The 27111-nt window shown below is 26.0% G+C and overlaps 2 protein-coding genes across 2 annotated transcripts; both read left to right on the top strand.

Annotated features, from left to right (window-relative positions):
- The first annotated feature begins 4102 nt into the window (after positions 1–4102).
- Positions 4103–6560, top strand: LOC114192433 (isoliquiritigenin 2'-O-methyltransferase-like). Its single transcript, XM_028082150.2, has 4 exons — positions 4103–4566; positions 4653–4966; positions 5055–5119; positions 6057–6560. The coding sequence occupies exons 1-4, from the start codon at positions 4130–4132 to the stop codon at positions 6351–6353; spliced, it is 1113 nt and encodes a 370-aa protein (XP_027937951.2). The 5' UTR covers positions 4103–4129; the 3' UTR covers positions 6354–6560.
- A 2619-nt stretch (positions 6561–9179) lies between these two features.
- Positions 9180–12717, top strand: LOC114189922 (RNA-binding (RRM/RBD/RNP motifs) family protein). The gene is made up of 4 exons (XM_028078649.2): positions 9180–9510; positions 10982–11193; positions 11839–12016; positions 12152–12717. Exons 1-4 carry the CDS (start codon positions 9477–9479, stop codon positions 12307–12309), a joined length of 582 nt encoding a protein of 193 aa, XP_027934450.1. The 5' UTR covers positions 9180–9476; the 3' UTR covers positions 12310–12717.
- The last annotated feature ends 14394 nt before the right edge of the window (positions 12718–27111 follow it).

Here is a 27111-nt window from a genome sequence, read left to right as displayed (position 1 = left end):
TTAATAAAACATTATTTTTTAAAATATATATTCATCTTATAAATATTTATATTTTTAAATAAATAAATAATGTACTTCATCTAAATAAACATAAATTTAGAATGTATTACTTTATAATATTAAACCGTAAATATAAATATTGTTTTTTCTTGTATACATATAACAATATTTTTCTTCACTTTTAAACTTGAAAAAAAAAAAAAAAACAGGTCATAATCGATTGCATGGAATAATATTCTAGCATAAAGTGTTATATATGTGATTATCGGTGGAAAGTAGGGGTCAAAATGAGTCAATTCGGCTCACACGGTTAGTCCATTATGGATTGAGTTAAAAAAAAGAACAATTCAATTGGGCTTACTTTTTTGTAATTGAGTCCAATTTATCACATATTAGTGGGTTAATTAGTTAGCTCACTTACGATTTTTTTTTACAACTTATTTTATAAAATTTATTGCATTATAAAAAGTAGGGATGTAAAAAAAATTTGTATCTGCAGATACAACCCATAACAGGTAGGAAATGAATATTTAAAATGGATACGGGTATTGTTTATACCCGCATGTTAACGAGGGGTACAAGTATCATAGTATCCGTACACGTGGATACTCGTACCCACTACACTCTAATTTAAATTAAAAATTAAAAAAATGATTAAAACATTAACATATTGGTTTTGAATGAGTTATTTTTTATCAATTGGTTTTAAAAAATCCCCATTTATTTGTAAACTGTCATTCAACACTTTAAATGGGTTATTTGCACTTTGTTTGAAATTTATAAATGTTATGCATTGTATTTTTATTTGAATTTATGATTAAAATTTGTTGTTAAATTAATTTTTTTTCTTTTTGTAAATATCCACGGGTACTCGTGGATATATGTGAATATTAAAAAAATATGCGGATACCCGTAGAACGGATACCCTAAACAGATATAGGTACGAGTGCAGAGCGGATATTTATCCAATGGATAGGGTACGAGGGAGTTACTATCTGTACCCTACCTACCCCGTTAACATTCCTAATAATGAGAGTGAATCAACTCAATTTATTTTGTATAATAGTGGAATCAAAGTGTCCACTTAATGCTCGAAGTATTATTATAAATATAGTAGTTATTAAAGTATCAATGTATATAATTTCACAGACAAATAAATCAAACAATCAAACAATTATAGAACAATATTGTAGTATTTAAAAATATGAAATTGTGAACCTATATTATAATTATAAGTAGTAAATAATTATAACAAAAGAAAATTAAAAAAATTGTAAGAAATGGTTGGTGGGTTAAGTGGGTCAATCCACCTTCAACCTGACTCGAACCCATTTAACTTGTGAGCTATGTGAACCGGGTCCAACTAAACCCACTTTCTAAAAAAATAAAATTTTATCAACCCAACCTGACTCGAACCTGTGGTGAACCGAATTAGTTTATGGATTGGAACCCACTTTTACATCTCTAGTGGAAAGAGTACTTATAAAAACATGTCAAAATATATCCACCTAAGATCATATTATTATTTTATTTTAATTTCTAACTTATTACACGAAAAATTATTATATAAAATATGTTAACCAAATAAATATACACATATCAAAATTAATTTTACAAAAAATAACAATAATTTTAATATTTTATTATGATAATTTTTCTATTATCATAATTACAATATATTTAAATTAACTTATTTACTATTATCACTTTTCGAATTTTTTATTCCCCATTAACTTATAAATATTAAATTAAATTTATATCCACATGAGTTTATAAAAAATTATAAATTTTTAATATAGTAATTTATTATAAATAAATATACAAACTTATAAAACTATAAAAATGTTGCTAAGAATTTGTTTCTAAAATAACTATAAAGATAACTCAAATATATTTACGTAAAGGGTATATTAAGAAATCTATTCTTATTAAAATCATTATATGTTTTTTCATCACTAACTTGAACATTTGAGCAACTACAGGTACCACCTCATTCTATCTAATCAAGGAGTAGGTTCAAGGATATCTCAGACATTTCAGCATAAATAAACAAGACTTCTTAGGACAATTTGGTTTAATAAAAGAACAACAACAATAAAAATAATTATAATACTATAAATAAAAATAATAATTTTCATCAATATTATCAAAGAAACTCTAATCAATATCAGTCAAAAAATAGAAAAATCTTAAGTAACATTACTAAAAAAAAATTCTAACTTACGTTACCGAAAACAATATATCTAATTGGTATTAGTTGAACAAATTATAATTAACTTATCCTAAAATAATTTTAACTAATAAATTGAAAAGGAATTGTTCAACATTACTCCGATAAATATTTTTAAAATTGACAAAAGAAACCTAACTAGTGTTAATGGGAAAATAATTTTAGTCTAATACCAATCCGTTAGAAAATAAACATGATGTACTTTAATATAAAAAAAAAAAAAAACCTTCGCTAATATTTATAAAAATATATTAAAATTACTACAGTCAAGCCTTATCAAACAAATAATATTTTGGTATTAGTCAAGTTTACAACCGCTTGGCCAGAATCAGGTTAAATTAAAATAGATTAATAATTTATTTAATTAAACATTAAAATATAAAATAATTTAAAATATATTTTTTATTCTATTATTTTAATTATGCAAGTATCTATTTGTATTGTTACTTAAAAAAAACAATGATTAAATATTATATATATATATATATATATATATATATATATATATATATATATATAAGTTAAAAACCGAAAAATAAAAATTACAGGATGAATCATGCATGAGTTTCGTATCGTTTTACTACAATGACCGGTCCATTCTACATTGTTTTTGACGAATTAATCATGGACGGATTAATTTGTTTTTCACTCCTAAAATAAGAGTAAATAATTATAAAGTATACAAAACTGCTTATTTTAAAATACCTATTTTTACTTATTAAAATAACTCATTTGCAGGATGACAAATGGTGGAGAGGGATGCATCTTTGATTATGTCAATTCCATATTAAGAATTAAGAATTCTTCGTCATGGTTCCATTTTTATATATAACGAATAAAACTTCTTTTGTCAATTTGCATCGTCAACTAATAAACTTTGATATGCATCTATACATATATAATTACTCTTTTAAATATTTTGTTAAAATACTCTTTGATATATTTTTTATTAAAATTTCAAATAGGTCCCTAAATTTTTAAAATTTTAAAATTAAAATAAAAATAAAAAAATAAAAAATAAAAAGAATGAGGAGTTGAGACATGATATATATTTAACATTGTTAGTATCCTATTAACAGAAATGATCTAATTATAATTTATTTTCTAAAATATGGATTCAATTGAGACTAATCAAGATTTGGAGTCCTATTTGAAATTTTGGTACAAAAATATAACAAATAGAATATTTGAACTTAAATATTTATTAAATAATTTTTTTATCAAAAATAAAAAACACAATAAAAAATTAATTTTATCAAATATTTAATATTATATTTAAAGTATATAAATATTAAATGATAATTTTTGAAGGTCAATTAATTATAAAAAGAGTAAATATAATTAAATGTACGTACTGTAACTAAGTTACGAAAATAAAGTGTAAAGAAAATTTATTATAAGTATTTTGATTATAAATGTTTTAACAATTTAAAATAAAAACAGATACAAATTTGATACCTGAATAAGGCCGGGGACAAAGGTATATATATATATATATATATATATATATATATATATATATATATATATATATATATATATGCATACTCAACTCCTTAACAAAATGTGTTTAATTTTTTTTTTCCTGTTTGAAAGCATGTATAATGAATAAGGAAATTGATTTAAATGAATTTCTCCTAACAGCCTTGCTTATATGCACACACCACGCTAAAAAATTAAACCAACAAGACAAAGACTCGTTATTGTTTACTTTTTTCATTATAAAAAAATGATGTCAAATGAATGGAAACCGGGTCAATATTCCGTTGCCCCAAAGAAAAATTACAAGTGGACAAGGCAAAGTCTTCCATCTACACTACAAACAGCTATAAAAAGAGCACACTCATACCAATTAAGCAGACACATTGTAACCAAACCAAAAACCAAAGATTATCAAGAATGGGTGAATCCAATGTTGTTACCAATAATAACCTCATTACAACTTCTCCTAAACTAAGTGATGAAGGTGCTCGTGTATCTGCAATGCTGCTTAGTACTGCTGTGGTGTACCCTGCAGTTCTGAATGCTGCTATTGAGCTCAACCTGTTTGAGATCATAGCCAAGGTAACACCACATGGTTCGTTCATGTCATCTCATGAAATCGCTTCCAAGCTCCCAAACCAGCACCCTGATTTGCCTGATAGGCTCGATCGCATGCTGCGTTTGCTTGCTAGTTACTCTCTTCTTACCAGTTCAACACGCACCACACAGCATGGTGCCACAGAGACAGTTTATGGACTCTCACATATTGGACAATACTATGCCACTGGTGCAACTACGGGCTACTTCGCTTCGTTCGCATCCTATCTCTCTTGCCCTGCACTCTCACAACTTTGGTAAATATTATACACTTTTTTCATAAACTCTAAATAATAAGAACGAAAGCTGACTTTGCTCCAATGGTTTTAACTCTTGTTCTCAGGTCGAATTTCAAGGAAGCAGTGGTTGATGCAGACGTTGATTTGTTCAAGAAAGTTCATGGGGTAACAACGTACCAGTACATGGAAAAGGATCCAAAAATGAACCAAATGTTTATCAGGGCAATGGCAGATTTGTGTGCAACAGATATGATTAGAGTACTTGAAATGTATACTGGATTTGAGGGAATATCAAGGTTGGTTGATGTAGGAGGTGGAAATGGACAAAACCTCAAAATGATAATCTCCAAATACCCTTCCATTAAAGGAATTAATTTTGATCTGCCCCAAGTCATTGAGAATGCACCACTGCTATCAGGTAGCCTGACATATTCAATGTTTTGTCATATATCAAAAGGGTTATAGAATGATATAATTTCCATTCTAAACTTCCAAGTTTTGTTAAGGGCTTGAGCATGTTGGAGGAGATATGTTTGCAAGAGTTCCAGAGGGTGACGCCATGACACTAAAGGTTACTATATACAAATATTGAATTAATCTAATTTCATTTTTACCTTTCAATAATTTTAAGAAATTTAATACCGGATAATTGAACTATTTATAATTTAATTTTTCTAATTTATTAAATAATTAGTTTTGATAAAGTAATTAAAATATTTTAATTTTTAATTTTTTTATAAAGTATTCCATTTCTATTATAAGAAGAACTCAATTATATTTTTGAGTCCAACTTAACTTAGTTTGACCTTTAATTCAGTACAACTCATCTTGACTTTCGATTTAAGTCGAGGTTTGACCCGCTTCACCTTCGGTTTAGCTTGACCTTTGGCGGAGCCTGGTCTATCTTGACCTTTGGCCTAACTTAGGTCGGTCCTGTTGGACCTTTGATCCGACTTGGTCTAGCTCAACCTTCAAACTAGTTTGATTCGGTACGACATTCTCGGGCCAACCTGGTTTAACTTTCGATCTGGCTCGACCTTTAGCCCGATCTGAATTGGCCCGACTCGACCTTTGGCAAGACCTAACTTGGCCCTACTCGACCTTTGGTTTGGCCTAGTATGCCTGGCTTGACTTTTGGCATGTGTAGGCACGACTCGACTTTTGACCCGAATTGGCACGGTTCAACTTTAGTCCGTACTGGCCTGACTTGTCCTTTAACTCAGTTTGACCTTATGCTCGACCCAATTCAACTTTTTGGACGTGTAGACTCTTTTTGTGCTAACGAATAAATTATGTAACTTATTTCAATTTTCTTCTTAATAAATTTCAAATTCTACTATTTTAGTTATTTAAAATACTTTTTTAAAATTTCTCAATTTCATTTTTTTCTCATCCAAACATATTATTTTCTTTAAAAGAATTTTAAAATTTTAAAATAAATAAATTAGTCTTGTAAATAATTTAATAAGATTCTAAATCTTTTTCTGTGTTTTATGATGTTGGTTTAGGTTGTGTTGCACAACTGGTCTGATGAGAAGTGCGTAGAAATTTTAAGCAATTGTCACAAAGCACTGTCTCGAAATGGGAAAGTGATTGTTCTGGAGATCATAATGCCAGAAGAACCAGAAGCAACCGAAGAATCTCAGCTTTTTTCGTCCCTGGACAACCTTATGTTTATCACAGCAGGTGGAAAGGAAAGAACTGAGAAACAGTACGAGAATTTGTGCAAGCTCGCTGGTTTTTCAAATTTCCATGTTGCTTGTCGTGCCTCCTCTGGGCCGGGAGTGATGGAATTCTACAAGTAGGTTAATAATAGTGCACGATTTTAAGATAAAAGTGTGGAGATCAAACATTAAAGACCTTCATGTGAGGTGTGGGTACCACTTTCTTGTCCACTTTCCATTTTCATGTGATGATGTAACGTGTGCATATATATATATTCTCTTTCAAAAGTAAAACTAATATATATATATATATAACGACATTAGTATTTCTTTTGTCTTAATGTATAATCATTGCATTCTCTTTTGCTTAGTTCATATCTATGCCTATGTTCTGGTTATGCTGTAATAATGACATTGCAGAAGAGGTTCTGGCTTTTGTTGCTGTTAGTTCAGACGCCTGTTCATTAAGGATATTTTTCTAATATGAATGAGTTTTTTTTTTTTTTTTATTTCCTGTTTTAATGTTAAACTTTTAAATTTTATTATACAAGTTAAGTTCCTTTTTTGTAAAAGGATCAGAGTACAAGTGTTTTTATATAATTATTTGCTGATAAAAAAAATTAGTATGAATTTATATGATCTTAAACAATATTTAATTAATTTAATTGATTGAAGAGTAAAAGGCTATAAGACTAAGTTGATCCGCAAGCTGCAAATTGGAAATTAAAGAGTTAGCTTATTTTATCCTAATTTTAGAATAAAAACTGTTTTAATCAATAGTAGTAGTCACTTTTAATCAATAAAAGATGCAAATATTTTAATTAATGCCAAATGGGAAAAAATTGATAATGACTTAGAAATAGAAATATTGATAACTTTTTTAATTAATAGTGGCAGTATTTTTTTATCATAACTTCTTTTCATGTCATTAAAGATTTTTTTTTCGTTTAATGTTGATCATAATTATGTATTTATTATAATGATTTGTAAGACTTAATTAGTTTCTTTTTCTAAACATTCCATTAATGTTTTGACTTTAACGTTAAGAAAAAAACACACATTACAAGAAAATAATGTATAAATAATGTATTTGTGACGAAAAAATTTCTAGTTACCCTTACTGATTCAGTGGATTAGTTAAGTAGTTTTACATTTTCTAGTTACCCTCACTAATTCAATGAATTAGTTAAGTAGTTTTACATAGTTATATTATAGGTAGTTAAATTGTGAGAGAAATTCCCTCGTTGATATTCCTAGTTAATTTTTGGGTTATTCATAACAAATTTTATCCATAGTTAATCCTTAACTGATCCATAGCAAATTTTATTCTTTGTTGATTCCTATCAAACTTGTTTCCTTGGTGATCCCTAGTTAATTTACAATTAATTTTATCCCTAACTAATACTTAATTGATCCTTAACAAATTTTATCTCTAACTAATCTCTAATTGAGTCATAACAAATTTTATAGTTTATGATCATTTTTAGTAGAAATATTTAAAATATAATGCAAGGTTATATAATTTTTATTAAATAAACTTTTAAGATTAAGAATATTTTAAAAAAGTTTTGTCATCACTAATTAACTACGAATTTTTTTTGTTATTGATACCTCACTAAATAGGGAGAAATTAGTGAGAAATAGTTTGTCTCATTAATTACCTTCATAAATTTGTTATAGATTATTTTTGTTGTTGATCTCTCATTAAATTGTGACAAATTAGTGAAAAATAATTTCTCTCGCTAATTTTACTTGCAAATTAGCTACATAATTTTTTGCCGCTGATCATCGGTAAATAACAATAAATTATATCGAAATAACTTGTCTTGCTAATTTATAAAAATTTGTGATAAATAAAATTTGAAAGTTACTAAAACTCTTGATGATAAAAATATATTAAATGATTTTTGGATTTGTTAAAAATATCAAATTTTAAAAATATTATTTAATAAATTTTAATAAAATAAATAAATTTTATTAAATTTTATTATTTTTATAATAATTTCTATTATTTAAAAATATTATTATTTACTATATATGATTTTATTATTTATTATTATATTTAATCATATTATTATTACTATTATATATTATATTTATTATATTATTCTTATTATTTAATACAATCATTACATTATTATTATTATTAATATATATATATATATATATATATATATATATATATATATATATATATACTGATTTACTTAAGAAAAAAAAGTTATTTTGACACCTTTTTAATTTTGACTTTTATAATAAAATAATAGTTTTTTAAGTGTTAAATGGAATTAAAAAAAAATTGGCAATGTCAAAGTTTTACTATCCTTTGCTTAATTATTATTTAGAAACAAATATATGATACATGAATTTGTTAGAATGTAGCACGTGAATTTGAAATTAGAGATATTATGATAAAAATTCTGTTTAGTCCCATAAATCTTTTCATTTGATAAAAAGTTTATCCGTAAATTTTCTTGCTCACTCATTCACAAATTGTTAGAAAAGAACAATTAAAATATCACAAATCTCTTCATGTAAATTTATCTGCACAAAAGAACAGACAATTACTATTTTAAATCATTAATTATTTTAATTTAGTTATTTTTAAAAATTAAATTAATTATTTATTTACAATTAACAAATATAACACACGTATACAGTACTTGTGTTTATATATATATATATATATATATATATATATATATATATATATATATATATAAATGAATATGTTATAAATTATAAAATAAATAAAAAATATAAAAAGAAATCATAAAGTATCATTCAATCTTTTTATCATATTTTACTGAATGACATGTATTATTTTCATTAGTCCTAATCTTTATAATAAATATAGATAAAAAAACATCTACTGAAATTTAGATAAATTAGTAAGAGATATTTAAGAATTTATTCTCCCCAGTGTTTCTCATCAATCACACATGGTTTGAAAATAATTAGTGATTGAATAATATATTTTAGATAATTGTGCATATCACCCAATTTACCATTTTAATAAATCTGAAATTATTATCTTAGATTATTGAATAATTTCTGGCATGGGCTTCACCAATTCACCACCAATTTTGAGATAAGTGTTTTTATTTGCTCTAATCCCTTCTCTCTTCAACTACCCGTGCTTGCTGTAGTCAGAGCACAAACCTTTCTCTCTTTCTCGTTAACTTGATCTTCCTCCCCGGAAGTTGAAGAAGACTTTCTGCACCGTCCTCTGGGGATTGAACTTCGTCAGATCCAGATACGACTATGTCTGGCAACTCCAATTGCAGTGTTTACATAGGTAAACTCACTTTTTTTTACTTTCAGTCTCTTTAGAGTTTTGTACAGTTTTTTTGTCTATTCAATATTGTTACATAGTTATGTGTTTTCTCTGAAATATTCAATTAGATGACCTGAATTTAAACATTTTAAGGAGGCATTCGCCAACTAAGAGAGATAAATTAGGGTTTTAGCATGTGATTCTCAGTGTCTGTATTTTGTGTGTGATGTTTATAGCTTATGCATGTCATAGAAAGGTCTACTTCAGTTTGTCGCGAATTAACATGTCAAATGTCAACTTTAGTGGAAATTGTGAGTGGTTTAGAATTTCGTTTAGGGTATCTTTAATTTTTTATTTTTTCAAAATCTTTTGTTTTGCTTTCTCCTGCTTTCCTCGGTCTGTGTTTTTGGGTAGCATGTTACAACTTGTACTGCTGATTGTAGTCACCATTGAAGATTTTCTGTTACCTTAACTGGAGTAAAGCAATTTTCTTCGTTTGTAGTTTGGGAAGAGTATTGAATGTATTAGGAGCATTGCAGAACATATTTGCCGTTTTCAATATCTTTCACATGTGTTTGAAACAAAGTGGTTGATACGTATGATGTGTTCTTAACTTGTTTGAAACAAAGGTTATGTTTAAATTTTGTGAGAAATAGAGTGAATTGTGATACTTTGTATGGTGATATGTTTTTGAAGGGGGAGAAGTTGAAGATTAAGTTGATTCATCACATTTTCTGTATGCTATATTATTTTAGAGAACATGTACTGATAGGATTTTTTGTTGTGGTAGAAGATTTTGTTGGAAGGAAAGTCAAGGAGTGTACATAGGAAGGAAAAGAAAGACCTTAGACTAATTTATAGGGATAATTAACTAAGGAAATAAAGGGAATCGAACAATATCATCAGTTAAAAATATTACTATACTTATTCTAAATCTACCGATGTGACTACACTGTAGAATGTAGAAATTAACTAATGATATGGCCCAAAGCATACCTGCGAGTTCAGGTACTCCCTTGAAAGCTTGAACATTTCTTTCTAGCTACTGGGGACATCATACACCAACAAATAAAGCATTCTACCAATAGCTTTTATTCTAATTGAATATAAAACTTAAATTGAAGAGGAAAGAAGGAAAGTACTACATGATAATCTCTTTTTTGTGGAAGGTTTAATTGATAGAAGTTATTCTTTGATAAATGTGCGTAGTAATATTAACATGATCTGATGTTTCACTACTACCATGGTAGATTGTATTTCATTTTACTCTCAGTTGTCTTTACAGCCTAAAGTTGTACTTTTACTTGTCTATCCAAACTGGCATTTATGTTATTATTATCAGGGGATTCTTTAACTGGATTTCAATTCGGTTGATTTAGATGTTTATTATTTTTGTAAATATAAGTTTTTAATTGCTTCTGGATAACTGGATTTATGCACAAGTATATAGATAATAGCAGGGTGCTGATTTGGTTACTTCTATTTGACTCAGGCAATCTAGATGAGAGGGTGACAGAGAGGGTCTTGTATGATATATTAATCCAAGCAGGACGAGTGGTAGATTTGCACATTCCTAAAGATAAGGAAACTGAGAAACCGAAAGGCTATGCCTTTGCAGAATATGAAACTGAGGAGAGTGCAGACTATGCTGTCCGACTTTTCTCGGGCCTTGTGACTCTCTATAACAGAACACTCAAGTTTGCAGTATGTTCTCAACATCTTTGCTTTCAGCCTGTTAAGAACTATTTATGTTTTAGTCTTAATTTTAAATTGTTAATTGAAAATTTAGCATTGAGTGGAAGTTTGCAAAATATGCAGCCTTGTAGTATTTGGCTGTAACTGGGTTTATAGGATCATGGATGCACCTCTTTTAACTTTTTGGGTGTATTTGGTAGATGTGTTTGAATGGTATGGAAACATGGATTTATTCTGTGTTTTGTTCTTTCAAAATAACATAGGAAATTGTGTGTACATTCATTCTAAGCTTTATGGGCAATAGACGCCATCAACTTAATTTCCTTTCCGTTGGTCCCTTATTTCTACATTTTGTTACAGTAGGTCTTTTGGTTAAATGGATGCCCTCTTTAGGTTAAATGGATGCTCTAACCATTAAATCTCTACCATATCTTATTTTTTGTTCGCGTGCATTTTTTTCCTGGTTCTTTTTTATTTTCAAACATTTCTTCGCACAAGCTTCCATGGCTCTTTTTACTGATTAATGAAATATTCCAATTTTTTCAGAGTTTGGATGTTTTCCTTGCACATTTCATGTTTTTGTTTTCTTTTACCCGTAAATTTTGTCCTGGTATTTAGCTTTGTTTATGACATGCACTGTCCGCCTATAAACAGATATCTGGTAGAGACAAAACTACCCTTAATGGCTCTACAGCAACTACCCCCACATCAAATTCTTCTCAAAGACCAAGGCCACATGCAGCCCCAATAAATAATTCAGAAAATTTTCAGCACCCTGCCAGGCTATCAACTTCTGACCGATATTCAGATTATGCAGTAAATTATTCCCAAGGTAGTGTATTGTAGTCTTACTAACCTGCTAAAAAAATTTCACGCCTAGATTGATATTTTACTGACAGTAGAAGAATGTTACTAAAACATAACTTTTGCTGAGCAATTTTGTTTTTTGTTTTAATTCCAATGCCAGTTCCTCCTATTCGTGTAACTAGTGGGAATGGATCTCACTATAGTGGCAACAATTATGAATACAGCAGGAGAGCTTTTGGGGCAACATTGGATAGCATTAGCCGTAATAGGTCACGCCGCTTTGATAGAAGTAGCCCAATCTCTTACCCATATTACTAAATATTTCCGAAGATCAGTGAAGTGACAGACTAATCTTTGATTAAATATTAGTCATAAGCGATAATAGAATGTAAATGGGAAATATTCAATATTTAGTAGAATAGATATGCTTCAAAAAATGCCATTGTTGTACGTATACCTATTTATTTCACTCTCAAGGTGGGTTGGTGCTTGTGAACTTAATGTTTGTAGTTTTCTCAGTAGTGAGGAAATATTTAGTTCTGTAGGTTGAACTCAAATCAACTAGTGCTATCTTTTCGCTTGCATTTCTTTCAGCTTTGGTTGTAGTGTGATGTGGTTTGTAACATTTCATCATCTAAATTTCTGTATTGATTGTTTCCTTACGAATAGAAGCAAACTGTTACTTGGTTTTCCTTTATGCCAATGAAATTTGTAATTTTGTTCGTATGTAAGCTACGCAGATTGACACAACACGGAAACTAAAAAACTTTCCGTGATGGAACACTATTTTCATTTTGGAATGTTTTTACTCACTTGGGATCTAGTATTATGGTTTGTTACGTTTTTACTCTTTTAAATTGTGGGATTCTTGAAGGGAATCAATTTTGATTTGTATGTTCTTGGGTGCTCACATTGTTTTGCCATGCTGAGAAGGTCCACTGCACCACGACTATTGGCTCATTAGTGCCAGTAACTTTATTTTACTTTCTTCATTGCATTAGAAATGAGGATTTCAACCCAAAAAAGTTGCAAGGTGCCTTTGTTCTCTTACCTGATTTATGCTAAAAGAAGGAAAGGGTCGTTGTGTATTTCTGTCCCATGAGTGAGTTTTATTTGAACTCCCACATTCCTATGGTGCACATCTCATTTGCAGTTTGATTACAAAATTATGCATTATCTGATTTGTTTCTTTTGCAGAGTAAATATGAATGGCAGAAGAAACAATTTAGCTTCAGAATTTTACCCCAAAGAAAGCGCGGAAAGATATGTTTAGCTTGAGAAAATATTCTTTTATCCTTTTGTTAATATTTGTTAAAATGTTGTTTTATTGCTTTAATTTTTTAATTTTTAACACTGTGTAAGTGTTGCAAATAATTTTGCTGTTTTTTTTTTGCATAAATAATTGAAAAGGATAATAAAGTAAAATTTGAGTTTTTATAATTATTAATAAATTAATTAAATAAATAGCATTTCTTATATTTGTCATGTGAATGTCATGACGTTTTCTATAGCAGTAGAATTATTTCTATATAAATTTGTCATTAAATATATAATCATAATTTTTTCATTTTTATTTTATTTTATGCTTATGAGTATATCCTATTATAATTGTTTTAATACAATAACAGAAGTTGGAAATATATATATATATATATATATATATATATATATATATATATATATATATATATATATATATATATATTTCCTTCGATTTTGTTGTGTTGTTGATCTGGTCTTTTTTCAAATTGCTCGCTGAAAACATTTTCTAAATTAGTTTTAAATGTTGCCACTAATACAAATCTGTTACCATTGTCGTGCTGCTCTTTCACTGTTTTCAACTTCTGTATTTTCGTTTGTTCATTTTTCAATGTCGGTTATGTTTCAAAAGAATATTTAATAATTATTTCCTAAAAAATTTATAATATAAAAATATCCCATTTCAAATATTATGTATTTAAGTGGGACTATTTTAGAAACTTACATGAAAAAAAGATAAATTTTGAAAATTTTTGTAAAAATATATATATATATATATATATATATATATATATATATATATATATATATATATATATATATATAACATCCCTTTTAAAGAAGTCTTTTATAATTAATATTTTTGTTATTTAAATGTTAAATTTTTTTATTATATATGAAATTTTAATTTTTAAAAGGATTTGTATAGATTTACAATTAATTAAAGGATTTCATGAACTTAAAAAAATCATAACTAGTATTGTATATTTAAATATTGATTCAAATATTATGTATTTTGTCTAACCTTCCAAAAATCATTCACTGATTGTTATAAATTGGACTTAAGCAAGATTCATAACCCTGATATTGGATTAACTCAATCTCTGCACAATATATATTTCCCTCATCAGTGTATAAAGTTTGTTACATATCTTATTACTGATCATAATTTCTAATTAACATGTAAAATTTAACATATATAATTTCTCTAGTGAAGATCCACCTAACTTATTTGTCATAATTTTATTTTTACTTTATATTCACAAAAACCAATTGAATGCGAAAGATCTTACCCGAAGTAAATAATTAACTTCGGCTGTTTTTTCCTGCACCGCCAACAATTTCTTTAGACCCTCAAATTTTAAAAATTATCTAAAATACCCTTTTAACTTTGACCTGTATAAAAGTTTAGGGTCTGCACTCTTAAAAGTGATAGTACTGGATATCAAATCCAATTAAAAAAATTATATAACCAGACCGGAATATATATATATATATATATATATATATATATATATATATATATATATATATATATATATATATATATATAAAGTATATTTTTGGAATTTGAAAAATTTTTTGGAGAAACAGAAAAGTTTTGAAAATGCATGAAGAAAGCCCCCTGACTTAAGACACACCATTCAGTCCATTAAGGATCCACTAACATCGGCAATCTACCACATCAATACATTTATGTTATTTCTTTCCAAATGAGGAATTAGGAGGACATGATAAGCCAAAAATGAAGAAAAAAATTCCAGAAAACAACTTTAAAATAAAAAAACATTTGACACTATTTTTTTGAAAAGATTTTAAAAAAATATATTTATGTATAAGATAAAATTAACAATATATATAGTAAATATAATAAAATGTTTACGTTTTTCCATTATAATATAATAAATAATTACTATAAAATATTATAATAAATAAATAAAACAATTTATTTTACTACATCAACAAAATCAATTACAAACATTTTACTTACTCTCCTTTCTTTCTTACTTTCTTCTCTCTCATCTAAAAAGTCTACTTTTCACTATTTTCCCCTTCTTTGTTGGGCTCTAATCAGAATCCAAAACAAAGCATTGATGTGTAATTCTATTTATATACAAATGAAAACTCCGTGTACCCCAACAACATAAAGATTAATCTATGACTTGTTTTGTGTAGTGGGAGGGTACCTGATGATGGGGCACACATGCAAAGTTGCAAAATGAGCAGTAGTTGCTCACAAGTCACAAGACATTATATAAACATACTTCATAAAACGTGCAATGATGTGAGACTTACTCAAACACAAACACACACACAAATTATTCAACAGTGGGTCACCTTTGTTGAACCATTCCATTCAAGGATGGTACACCAAGTGGGGTACCCAAAAATACATACCCACGTTCCTTCCTTTTCTTTTCCGATCAAAGCAAAAGTCAACACTTTCGTATACTCAAAGCTTATTTTTCCCTAACTTTTGCCCTTTCTTAAACGCTTCATTTTGGGTGTTGAAGAATTGAGAGACATGCTCATATCATAATACCTATTTGCCACGCACTAATGAATCATCAATGGATAAGAACTCCAACTCCCCCTTTTTCAACAAAATCAAAACATCATCCTTACGTTGGAAAATGAAGCTTGCTTACGCGTGTTTTTGGGGATACGGAATATACTCTTAGTTGGTTTGGTCTCTGTGTACAATTTATGTTCATAGTTTTTTTAAAATCAAAAGGAGACACCATTTGGTCCATCCAGATAAGTACGTTTTAAGAAAACATATAATTATGATTAATACATTCAAATTTAAAATAAAAACATTAATCGTGATAGTCCTAAAATTTTAAGATAATAGAGTTAAGAATCTTATTTTTATATTATATTCGAGTTGGTTTCTAACTTTTTTTTTAGCTTTAATTAGTTTTTTATTTATGAAAAATTAATGCAATTTAATATTTTTGTTGAATTTTTTAAATCGAATTATGATTTTTTTTTTCATCAAAATTAAAGTTGTTAATAAATATTATTTTTTTTGTTGGTGTAATTAATGTAATCCTAGTGTCAATTTTGATGAAAAATTCTTGAATCGCTTCAAAAAATTTACCAAAAATGATCAAATTGTATCGATTTTTCAAAAATTAAGACCAAATCGAGACAGAAAAAAACTAAAGCATCAACGTAATATTTTTGGAAAAAATATAAACCAAAAGAGTAATTAAACCTTTTTTTTTAAATTTTAGTCAAATTTAATTTACTTAATCAAGTTAAATGGATTCGAGCTGGGTTTAGGTAGTCAACTCACAATCCACCAACAACGACCATTTGTTAGTTGCTATTGTCTCCCTTAAATTTTATTTGTTATTGTTATTCCAAAAAAAAAAACTGTATTAGTGGACAATTTAATCTTTTTAAATACTATAATGATGTTTGAATAGTTTTAATGTTTAATTTATTTGTTTATTATTTTAGCTAGGAGGTAGGAGACCTCTCAACGAGTATTAGTATTCAATGTGATCTCTCTTTATCATCAGTTCTTATTTCTTTATGTAGGTTGGTTGGCTCCTTCCGTAGTTTTCAACCTGCCAACTTTTAAGTTTCTTTAAAGATCTCTTCTCTCTTTTAATGTTTTCATTAAATCCAATGTCTCACTTTAAATGCATATTCATATGCGATCTTTATGCTCTCTAAAGTCTTTAATGTTGTGTTTGGATTGAGTATCATTAGTTTTTATTTCTTTATGTAGGTTGGTCCCTTCTCTAGTTTCCAATCTGTCAACTTTTAAGTTTCTTTAAAGCTCTCTTCCCTCTTTAATGCTTTTATTAAATCCAATGTCTCACTTTAAATGTGTATTTATGTGCAATCTTTATGCTCTCTAAGGTCTTTAATGTTGTGTTTGGAGTGATGTGTGAATTTAGTAGAGTGAATTTGGATTGATTTTAGTTAATTTGTAGGTAAAAATGAGATTGTTTGGATTAAGGGAAAGATGGTATGATTTGGATGAATATATGTAAAAATTCATAAAAGTTTATGTATGATATAATTCATAAAATTTAATAAATTATAATTTTTAATAAAATAAATTGTATGATTACTTCTTTACCCTAAATAAAAAAATATTATTAAAATTAAATTAAAAATGTTATTTAAAATTAGAAAATATAATTTATTAATATTATCATTAATAACTTAAATAAATTATTATTATTCTCAATGATAACTTAAAATAATTTATAATATAGACTATTTAATTGATATCTTCACATTTATTTAAATTTATTTTATTTTATATAATTAATTCATTTACAAAAGATATTTATTTAAATAATAATAATATTATTATTATTATAAAATACTAATTATTATAATAATTATAATAATAATTATTAATATTTAAAAAAATAGTAATTAAATATATATGTATAATTATTATAATATATATATATATATATATATATATATATATTATAATATACGGTTTATCATAATATACGTATAATTAATATATATTTATTATTAATATTCTATTATATAATAATAATAATTATTATTATTATTATAATTATAGTTATTATTTATATATACGTATAATTATTATTATTATAAGATATAATTAATATATAATTATTATATATATATATATATATATATATATATATATATATATATATATATATATATATATATATATATATATCAGAATTGGAAAAAAATTTAGAGATGTCAAATTATATTTTTTCAAATTCATTATATGTAATTCTAAGAACTTTAGATAGTTATTTTTCATAGTCTTTAATTTTTGGATTCTCATGAAAAGTTTAATTGATGTACTTGCAGCACAAGTCTTTTTCTTGAAAAAAAAATTATTTTACTCTTTATCATATTTTTTCTAATATAAATTACCACATCTCACTTATTTTTAAAAAAAATAATTTGTCACCATCTAGCAGTACACATTTACTCTTTATCATAATTTTCATAATTTTTCTAATATAAATTCGCCACCTGCCACCTATTAAGAAAAATATGAACTTCTCATCGCCTAGCGGTACACATTAAAAGTTACCACATGTAAGAGAAAAACATATGCTTTAAAAAAGGGTACAAAATAAACCAATTGAAAAGAATAAATTAATTAATCTAAAATATTCTTTAACTCATCAATTTTACTAAGGTGCAATTTTATTTTGAAAAAGAAGTGATATTGAAAGTAAAAATTGAGATAAAAAGGAAGAGTTAAAAAAGAGATGGAGATACAAAATAGAGAAATGAAAAAAAAAAGAGAAAAAGAGGAGAAAATATGTATGAGATTTAAAAAAAACCTTAAAAACTTAATATAAATAATATAATAATATATAAATAAATAATTTAAATTTATATATATATATATATGAAAATTTAAATGAAAAAAAGGGGGAATCGTGACTCTCCTATGTCATTGAAAAAGTCTTGTCAATATATATATATAAAAGAAAGTAATAAATATAAGTAAATTAAATTAAATTGTTAAACAGATGGATAATGAAGTCATTTTAACACGATGAGTTATCTTTTCATGCATTTTTATTTTATTTTAGAGAGTGTTAAAATTTGCAACTCGTGCAAATTTGCGCTCTCAAATCAGTGCAAATCAATATAACCAAACACGTATGCAACTCACTTTCCATCTGCATGTAAAATATTCATGCAGATCCAAACACGGCATAATTCATAAAATTTAATAAATTGTATGATTACCACTTTACCCTAAATAAAAAAATAGTATTAAAATAAAATTAAAAATGTTATTTAAAATTAGAAAATATAATTTATTAATATTATCATTAATAACTTAAATAAATTATTATTATTCTCAATGATAACTTAAAATAATTTATAATATAGACAATTTAATTGATATCTTCACATTTATTTAAATTTTTTTATTTTATATAATTAATTCATTTACAAAAGATATTTATTTAAATAATAATAATATTATTATTATTATTATAAAATACTAATTATTATAATAATTATAATAATTATTATTAATATTTAAAAAATAGTAATTAAATATATATGTATAATTATTATAATATATATATATATATATATATATAAATATACATATATATATATATATATGTAATTATATTATAATATACGGTTTATCATAATATACGTATAATTAATATATAATTATTATATATATTCTATTATATAATAATAATTATTATTATAGTTATTATTTATATATACGTATAATTATTATTATTATATATAATTAATATATGATTATTATATATATATATATATATATATATATATATATATATATATATTTTGGCAGAATTGGAAAAAAATTTAGAGATGTCAAATTATATTTTTCAAATTCATTATATATAATTCTAAGAACTTTAGATAGTTGTTTTTCGTAGTCTTTAATTTTTGGATTCTCATGAAATTTTTCAAGTTTAATTGATGTACTTGCAGCACAAGTTTTCTTCTTGAAAAAAAAAATTATTTTACTCTTTATCATAATTTTTTTAATATAAATTTCACATCTCACTTATTTAGAAAAAAAATATGAATTTGTCACCATCTAGTAGAACACATTTACTCTTATCATATTTTTTCTAATATAAATTTATCACCTCTCACCTATTAAGAAAAATATGAACTTCTCATCGCCTAGCGGTACACAGTAAAAGTTACTACATGTAAGAGGAAAACATATGTTTTAAAAAAAGGTACAAAATAAACCAATTCAGAAGAATAAATTAATTAATCTAAAATGTTCTTTAACTCATCAATTTTACCATGGTGCAATTTTATTTTGAAAAAAAAGTGATATTGAAGGTAAAAATTGAGATAAAAAGGAAGAGTTAAAAAAGAGATGGAAATACAAAATAGAGAAATGAAAAAAAAAAAAAAGAGGAGAAAGTATATATGAGATTTAAAAAAAAATCTTAAAAAGTTAATATAAATAATATAATAATATATAAATAAATAATTTAAATTTATATATATGTGTGTGCGTGCGCACGTGCACGCGTGTGTGTGTGTGCGCGCACGTGCGCGGGCGTGCGTGTGTGTGTGTGTGTGCGTGTGCGTGTGCGTGTGTGTGTGTGTGTGTGAAAATTTAAATGAAGAAAAGGGGGAGTCATGGCTGTCCTATGTCATTGAAAAAGTCTTGTCAATATATATATATATATATATATATATATATATATATATATATATATATATAAGATAGTAGTAAATATAAGTAAATTAAATTAAATTGTTAAACACGTGGACAATGAAGTCATTTTAACACGATGAGTTATCTTTTTCTACATTTTTTTCATTTTAGAGAGTGTTAAAATCTGCAGCTCGTGCAAATTTGCGCTCTCAAATCAGTGCAAATCAGTAGAACCAAACACGTCTGCAACTCACTTTCCATCTGCATGAAAAGTATTCATGCAGATCCAAACACATCATAAGTTCAATGATCCAATCAGATTAAAACCTAAAACTTGAACATCTTTTGGTCCAATAACTCAATCGGTTTTGGACCTACCACCACATTTGTCTAATTATGTTAAACCATACTTTAATTTTCAACTAATATCTTTATAGGTATAATTATTGATTTGGTCTCCCAATTTTTTGAGTTGGTTCAATTTGGTCCCCAAGTTTTTACAAGGTTTAATTTGGTCCCCGAGTTTTTTGAAGGTTCAATTTGGTACCCTTATTTTTTAAAGTGGTTCAGTTTAATATCTCCCGTTATATTACAGTTAATATTGTTTGTGTACCGGTGAGTTGTCACTATGCAATAGAAACGTGGGTGAAGTTGTTGATTGTGTTAGTTTGTTTGTTGGATGTAGTTAACATCTTTCTAGTATCTCTTTTAATGTTTCCTTAATCAAGTGTATTCAGTATGGTATTAAGATGAGTTGTTTAATTTGTTGCACAATGACAGTTCACCATTATACAAACGGCATTAACTAGAATATAACGGGAGGTACTAAAACGATCGACTTTAACAAATATGGATACCAAATTAAAACTTTCAAAATCTCAGAGACCAAATTAATCATACTCAACAAATTTAGAAAGCAAATCAATAATTATCCATATCTTTACAATAATATTGGATAAAATATATAAACGCTTTAATTATACTGTTTTAAAATAAAGTTAAGTCAATTTATTTTAATTATACTACAATAAATATATAAAATAATCTAATAAAGCAAAACATTCATAGGCATATGAATCCACTACAAATTCGTGGTGCATCGAGCTTCAACTTTAGTGACCCATCCGGTGTGTGTCGAGCAACAATCAGAACGTTATATTTGATTTTCTTCACATATCTCCACAATTTAAGGATAACGACTTACAGTATGAAGTCCACTAAACTTTTTTACCAAACTACGAAAAATCACCAATTCTAAATCCACACCATGAACACAAGTTCATATCTTCTCTGTAAATAATAAATTTGTTAAAATTTTAATTTTAGCTTAATGAGTCAATTACTTGATTCACATCAAACTCTTTCTATTAAATATAAAATTATTGTAATTCATGAAAACAAACTCTAAAATAACAGCTTAAAAATGTTTCCTATTAAAAACCTATTTTAAGTCCAGTCCAAAAATGACAGTGAAGTAAAGTTTATTGCAAGTTGGTGAATTAAAAAATATTAAAAAAAAGATTTTTAAGTTAGGTTACCGGTTAGTACAGAATGCAACCGGTAATTGTACTGTTGCCAAGTTGGCATATTAATTGCAGTGTGTGATTGAAAAGGACACGTTTTCCTTACAGCTACTACTGCTGTGCTTTGCCAACATGTACAAACTGTGCTACTCCAACAACCTTGGATTGGATCACTCACAACCCCTTTTTGTTTCCTCCTTATAAAACCAACAAAAATACCATCTCTATATATAAATATAAAAATTAAATAACAATATCATATTATTAGAAAAAAGAGTTGAATGTTTTATTTTTTTTATAATTATGGGTTATGTTTTTTTTTTTCACTGTCATGATGGGTTTTCTTTTAAATGTTGTGTTTGAATGCTGCTAACTTGATGCACTTTACTTTAAAATAAAATAATATAGTATTTTTATTAGATATAATATTAACAATATTATTCAAATGACATTTTATCGTTCAAAATTTATTTGTTAATAAATATAATTCATAATGTAAATAAATATATGATATTTGCAATCATATTAATACAAATTTGATGTAAATGATTATATTTTATTTTTTTAATATAATTCAATTGATATCGTTCAAAATAAAAAATAAAATTAAAATATTTTCATAGTTAAGAAATAAAAAGATTATTCAAATCTAATAATTATTATAAAACTAAAACCGTGTATTGTAAAACTAACTCTGTAACGAAAAAAATAAATAAAAGAGGAAATATATAGAGAGTGGAAAGTAGAACAAATTGATTAAGAAATAAAAGCAATAAATAGTTTGATTAAAATGAAATTAAAAAAATACTAAGAAAAATATTATTTTGAAACTGTCTTTTCAAAGTATTTATTTAGTAAGACTCGTCAATATCTAAATTTTTCGAGTTACTTACTGATTCTTATAAAGATATATACTGGATTGATTGATCCAATAATTGATATTCATTGTGATCCAATAATCACATGCCTGCTCATTTTTTAAATGTCTACTCATTCTTTAAATGTCTACTCATCCTTTAAATAAGCAAAACAAGAAAATGGTGAATGATGCTCTGAGTTTCTTCGTTTGTTTAACGGATAAGGGTTGATACAAAACAACACATTTTTCTAGTGTTTTAAAGCTTGCTATTGCAGGTTCGTTTTGAAAGTGGAAAGAAGTATTTTTTTTTTGTATGAGGGTTGAGGACTTTATTATCCTCTTTTTCAATTCATATTCTTTATTGCTGATAAAAAAATCCCGTGAAAAGTGTTGTATGTGCACAAAACTCATGAGATAGAATAATTTGCAATATATTGAGAAGATTAATGTGAAAAAGGAGATATGAATTACGAGTGCAATACTAAGAGGAATTAAACAATAGGTATAATCAAGTATTTAGTCATTTAATTTATTGGTTTGGTTAATTTTGGTCTCCCTATTATTTTTGATTTAATTTAGTCCTTCAATTTTTAAAAAAGATTAAATTTGGTGATCAAATTTTTAAAAAGGTTCAATGTAAAAAAAAAATCAATTTATTCTCTTTATTTAAGATGTTGATTCAATTTAGTATTCTTATCTTCTAAAACAATTTAATTTTGCTCTTCCTAATTTGAGATCAAATTAGTAATTAAACTTAATTACAACTTATATATACATTTTTTTTTAGAATTTATATATCAAATCACTCCACCTAAATGAAAAAAAAAATTGAATATTTAAACCGAGGGTAAAAAATTAAATAATTTTAGTAGTTAGGAAGAATGATTTGATGTATGAATTATAAAAAAAAATAACATGTATATATAAGCAGTAATAAAGTTTAATTACTAATTTGTTCTCAAATTAGGAAGAGCAAAATTAAATTGTTTTAGAAAATAAGAATACTAAATTGAATCAACATCTTAAATAAAGAGAATAAATTGATTTTTTTTAATATTGAATAATTTTGTTTTTTTAATATTGAATCAACATCTTAAAAAATAAAAGAACTAAATTGAATCAAAATTTTAAATAGAGAGATTAAATCAAAAAATTTTAAAAATTTTAACCTTTTTAAATTAGAGGACCAAATTGAACCTTTCAAAAAGGTTTGAGGACTAAATTGAACCTAAAAATAATAAGGGACCTAAATAAACTAAACCAATAAATTAGAAGACTAAATCACTAATTATAACTAAATAATATAATCATTACATTGAATTTTTATATTTGTTGAAAGTCTCACATTGACTAATGATAAGGTGATTTCATAGTATATAAATTAAGACAAATCTCACTTTACAAGACGATTTTGTGAGATTGAGTTATGTTTGAAATCTAAGTGTGAGTCTAAGTCTCACATTAAGTAAAACTGAGAAAGTTGAGCATCATATAAAGATCAAGATCCAACGGTAGTATCAGAGCCTGGTTTATGTGGTGGCCGACTTAAACGAAATCTTGTATTGAAAGTTTTTCTGATAGTGAGTTATGAGTCCAAGTGTGAGTGTAAGTTTCACATTGAGAAGAACCAATAAAATTATGATGTCAATCTCTTATGTGTGGGTTAGACTCATGTCTCATGATTGTTGTGTATAAATTGTCCATATAAAATATTATAACCCTATACTCAATCTAAAACATTAAAGTTTAGTATTTATGTTTTTTTTATATTATCTTTTGGATTTAATTCAAGTAAACTTAAACACTCCTTTGTATTTTCTTTCCTATTTTTTTTATTCCAATCGATTTCATTGATGTTAACAAAGAAGCTAAAGATAAGATAAAAAAATCTGAAATAATTCTATTCATTGATGTTCAATACATTCATGTACTTGGATTAAACACATTTGTCGACATATTGCTTGATTGATGTGAATATAGATCACATTAGGTGACACCCTTAACTTATTGTAAAGCCACAAATGTTTTCTATTTTTTTTTTCTCGGGGATGATACCTTTTGAGTGTTTCATGGCACTAAACTTATATGTAATGTTTCGGAGACAATTTCTGCATCACTTTTTTCAGTAATTAATTTATTGGTAGCAATTTGTAATATAAAAGTTGGTGACACCATAGCTTAACCAGAAGCCACCAAATGTTTTTTAGCTGTTTTCTATTTAGTGTTTTGGAAGGATAAATTTTTAGTTTTTTTAAGAACAAAAGTTTTATATATCAGATTTCAGAGACATCTTCTGCGACGCTATTCCATTGATTGATCGGCAGCAATAGATAAATGTAAAAGTTTGAGGCACAGTGGTCGAAGAATCTCTTGCAATCTTTTTAATTAGTCAAAGTTAACACACATGTGGCTGCTTCATTTTCAAGTCAATAATGTTGTAGCATTTATAATTTGCTACCGAAAATTGATTATGGAGCGGCTTCAAATAATAATTACCGCATAAATAATCATAGAAAAAAAAAGTTGGTGATGAAACGAAGACCATTCAAACCATTTAGTGTTAAAATATTGATATATTAAGTAACTAACAGTGCATTATAGATTCATTATTCGGAAAGTGCTAAAAACAATCACTAAGAAACATAGCTTGTAGCCTGTTGTTTGCGTGGTAGATTAATTTATTTAATTTTTATTATTATTGTTTATGCTAAAGCATAAGAACTCAAATTCAGAAATACTATAATGATGTCAATTTTTATGACTTGGGCTTGACTCATTAAAATGTTGCATTGATGAAGTATAATACCTAAATTAATTTTGTTTTATTTTGAAAAACAATACTAATTTGATTTAAAAAAGAAATTAAGATCATCTAGTAGGGAAGTGTTGTCTCTAATTAATTTATTTATTAATAAGTCATGGTATTTCGGTTAATCTTGTCTCTATGAATAATTTTAATAAAATAATTATTATTAGTTTTGATAATAAATAGTATTGTCGTCAAGAAAAGAAATTAAGAACCACAACTTGTCATTACTTAAATGTCTCAATTTGATATATTAAGTTAATTAGGTGTCTCACTTCAATTAACGCATCATACATATATATGGAAAGAACAGTAGTGATAATTAATAATTCTGGTGATAATGATATTAATATTAAAATAAAAAGAAATTCAAGTGAATCAAGTTATTGTAATTCAAGTCTTTTTTAACGATTAAATAGATTAAGAAGACATCATACGTCAATTAACCCATAAGAGGTAACTTAAAGATAAACAAAAATACAAGGAAAAAAAAAACAAAAGAAATAGTCATGCTTATTTTAGAAGTAGGTTTAAACACGTTTTTTTATACATACATTCAGACAAAAAAAAAAAATGTTCGTTTATAACTTAAAATTAGAATATTCATATAATTATTCTACTTTAACCAATGTTTAACCGATGCCTAAGTTAAAATTGTTTTGTAAAATATTTTATTCCCTAAAAGATCTTACGGATTTTTCTTGAGTAAGAAAATTATATATATATATATATATATATATATATATATATATATATGTTTTTTTATTATGAATGTATTATAAAAGTCAAAGGTTTTAAAAGAGGTTTTTTTTTTTTACAAAATCAGATGTTATTTACACAACTTCTTTAAGTAGGTTTGATCTCCTTCTTTAATTTTTGAAGATCCAAAATCATAGAAACAATTATTGCGAAGAATCTTACTATACATTTAGATAAATTTAATTATTTTGGTAGCTTCAAATATACTCTTTTTAGAGAGTAAATGTGATTTTGTTTCGGTGCATGCAATTGTCCTTAGCTACATGTAGCTTTTTTGTTATATAGAGACATTTTCATATAGTCATTTCCTTAAACTATGTTTGATCTTTGAAAATAGGATGATAAGTGGTGAAGTTGTGAGAAGATAAGTGTTGTGATAAGAATCCTTATAGTAAGGAAACTGATAATTTAAAATTCCTTTAAAATGAGAATTGATAATTGGAGAACATGTAAATGATTTGGTGAAATTTGATTTAGTGAAATTGTGAGAGTTTTGGTGCTATGTGTTGTAGTAATGATGTTGGTGAGATGGTAATTTTTAAAAATAAATAAAAAAATATGGGGCAAACATATCTTGAAGAAAATGACTCTTGGTGAAAGGATAGTTGTATGAATTCCTTGTCGTAGAATGAGAAACATTGAATTGATAAAAAAAAACTCTATGTTAAGCTTTTCTGGGTTTTTGTGTTGATTACAACCAATTGTGATATTTAGATGTGATGTTGAAATTGTTGAAAAGTGAAAACTTTAA

Source organism: Vigna unguiculata, chromosome 7 (assembly GCF_037176805.1).
Source record: "Vigna unguiculata cultivar grain cowpea cultivar isolate G323 ecotype 2 chromosome 7, ASM3717680v1, whole genome shotgun sequence".
In the NCBI taxonomy this organism is placed as follows: Eukaryota; Viridiplantae; Streptophyta; class Magnoliopsida; order Fabales; family Fabaceae; genus Vigna; species Vigna unguiculata.
This window is presented reverse-complemented; position numbering and strand designations above follow the sequence as displayed.

Excerpts from the sequence above, each read along its gene's own strand:
- LOC114192433 (XM_028082150.2), top strand. The coding sequence starts at position 4,130 with ATGGGTGAATCCAATGTTGTTACCAATAATAACCTCATTACAACTTCT. Across the intron at positions 4,567-4,652 it reads CCTGCACTCTCACAACTTTG|GTCGAATTTCAAGGAAGCAG; the intron begins GTAAATATTATA and ends TCTTGTTCTCAG. Across the intron at positions 4,967-5,054 it reads GAATGCACCACTGCTATCAG|GGCTTGAGCATGTTGGAGGA; the intron begins GTAGCCTGACAT and ends AGTTTTGTTAAG.
- LOC114189922 (XM_028078649.2), top strand. The coding sequence starts at position 9,477 with ATGTCTGGCAACTCCAATTGCAGTGTTTACATAG. Across the intron at positions 9,511-10,981 it reads CAATTGCAGTGTTTACATAG|GCAATCTAGATGAGAGGGTG; the intron begins GTAAACTCACTT and ends TATTTGACTCAG. Across the intron at positions 11,194-11,838 it reads ACAGAACACTCAAGTTTGCA|ATATCTGGTAGAGACAAAAC; the intron begins GTATGTTCTCAA and ends GCCTATAAACAG.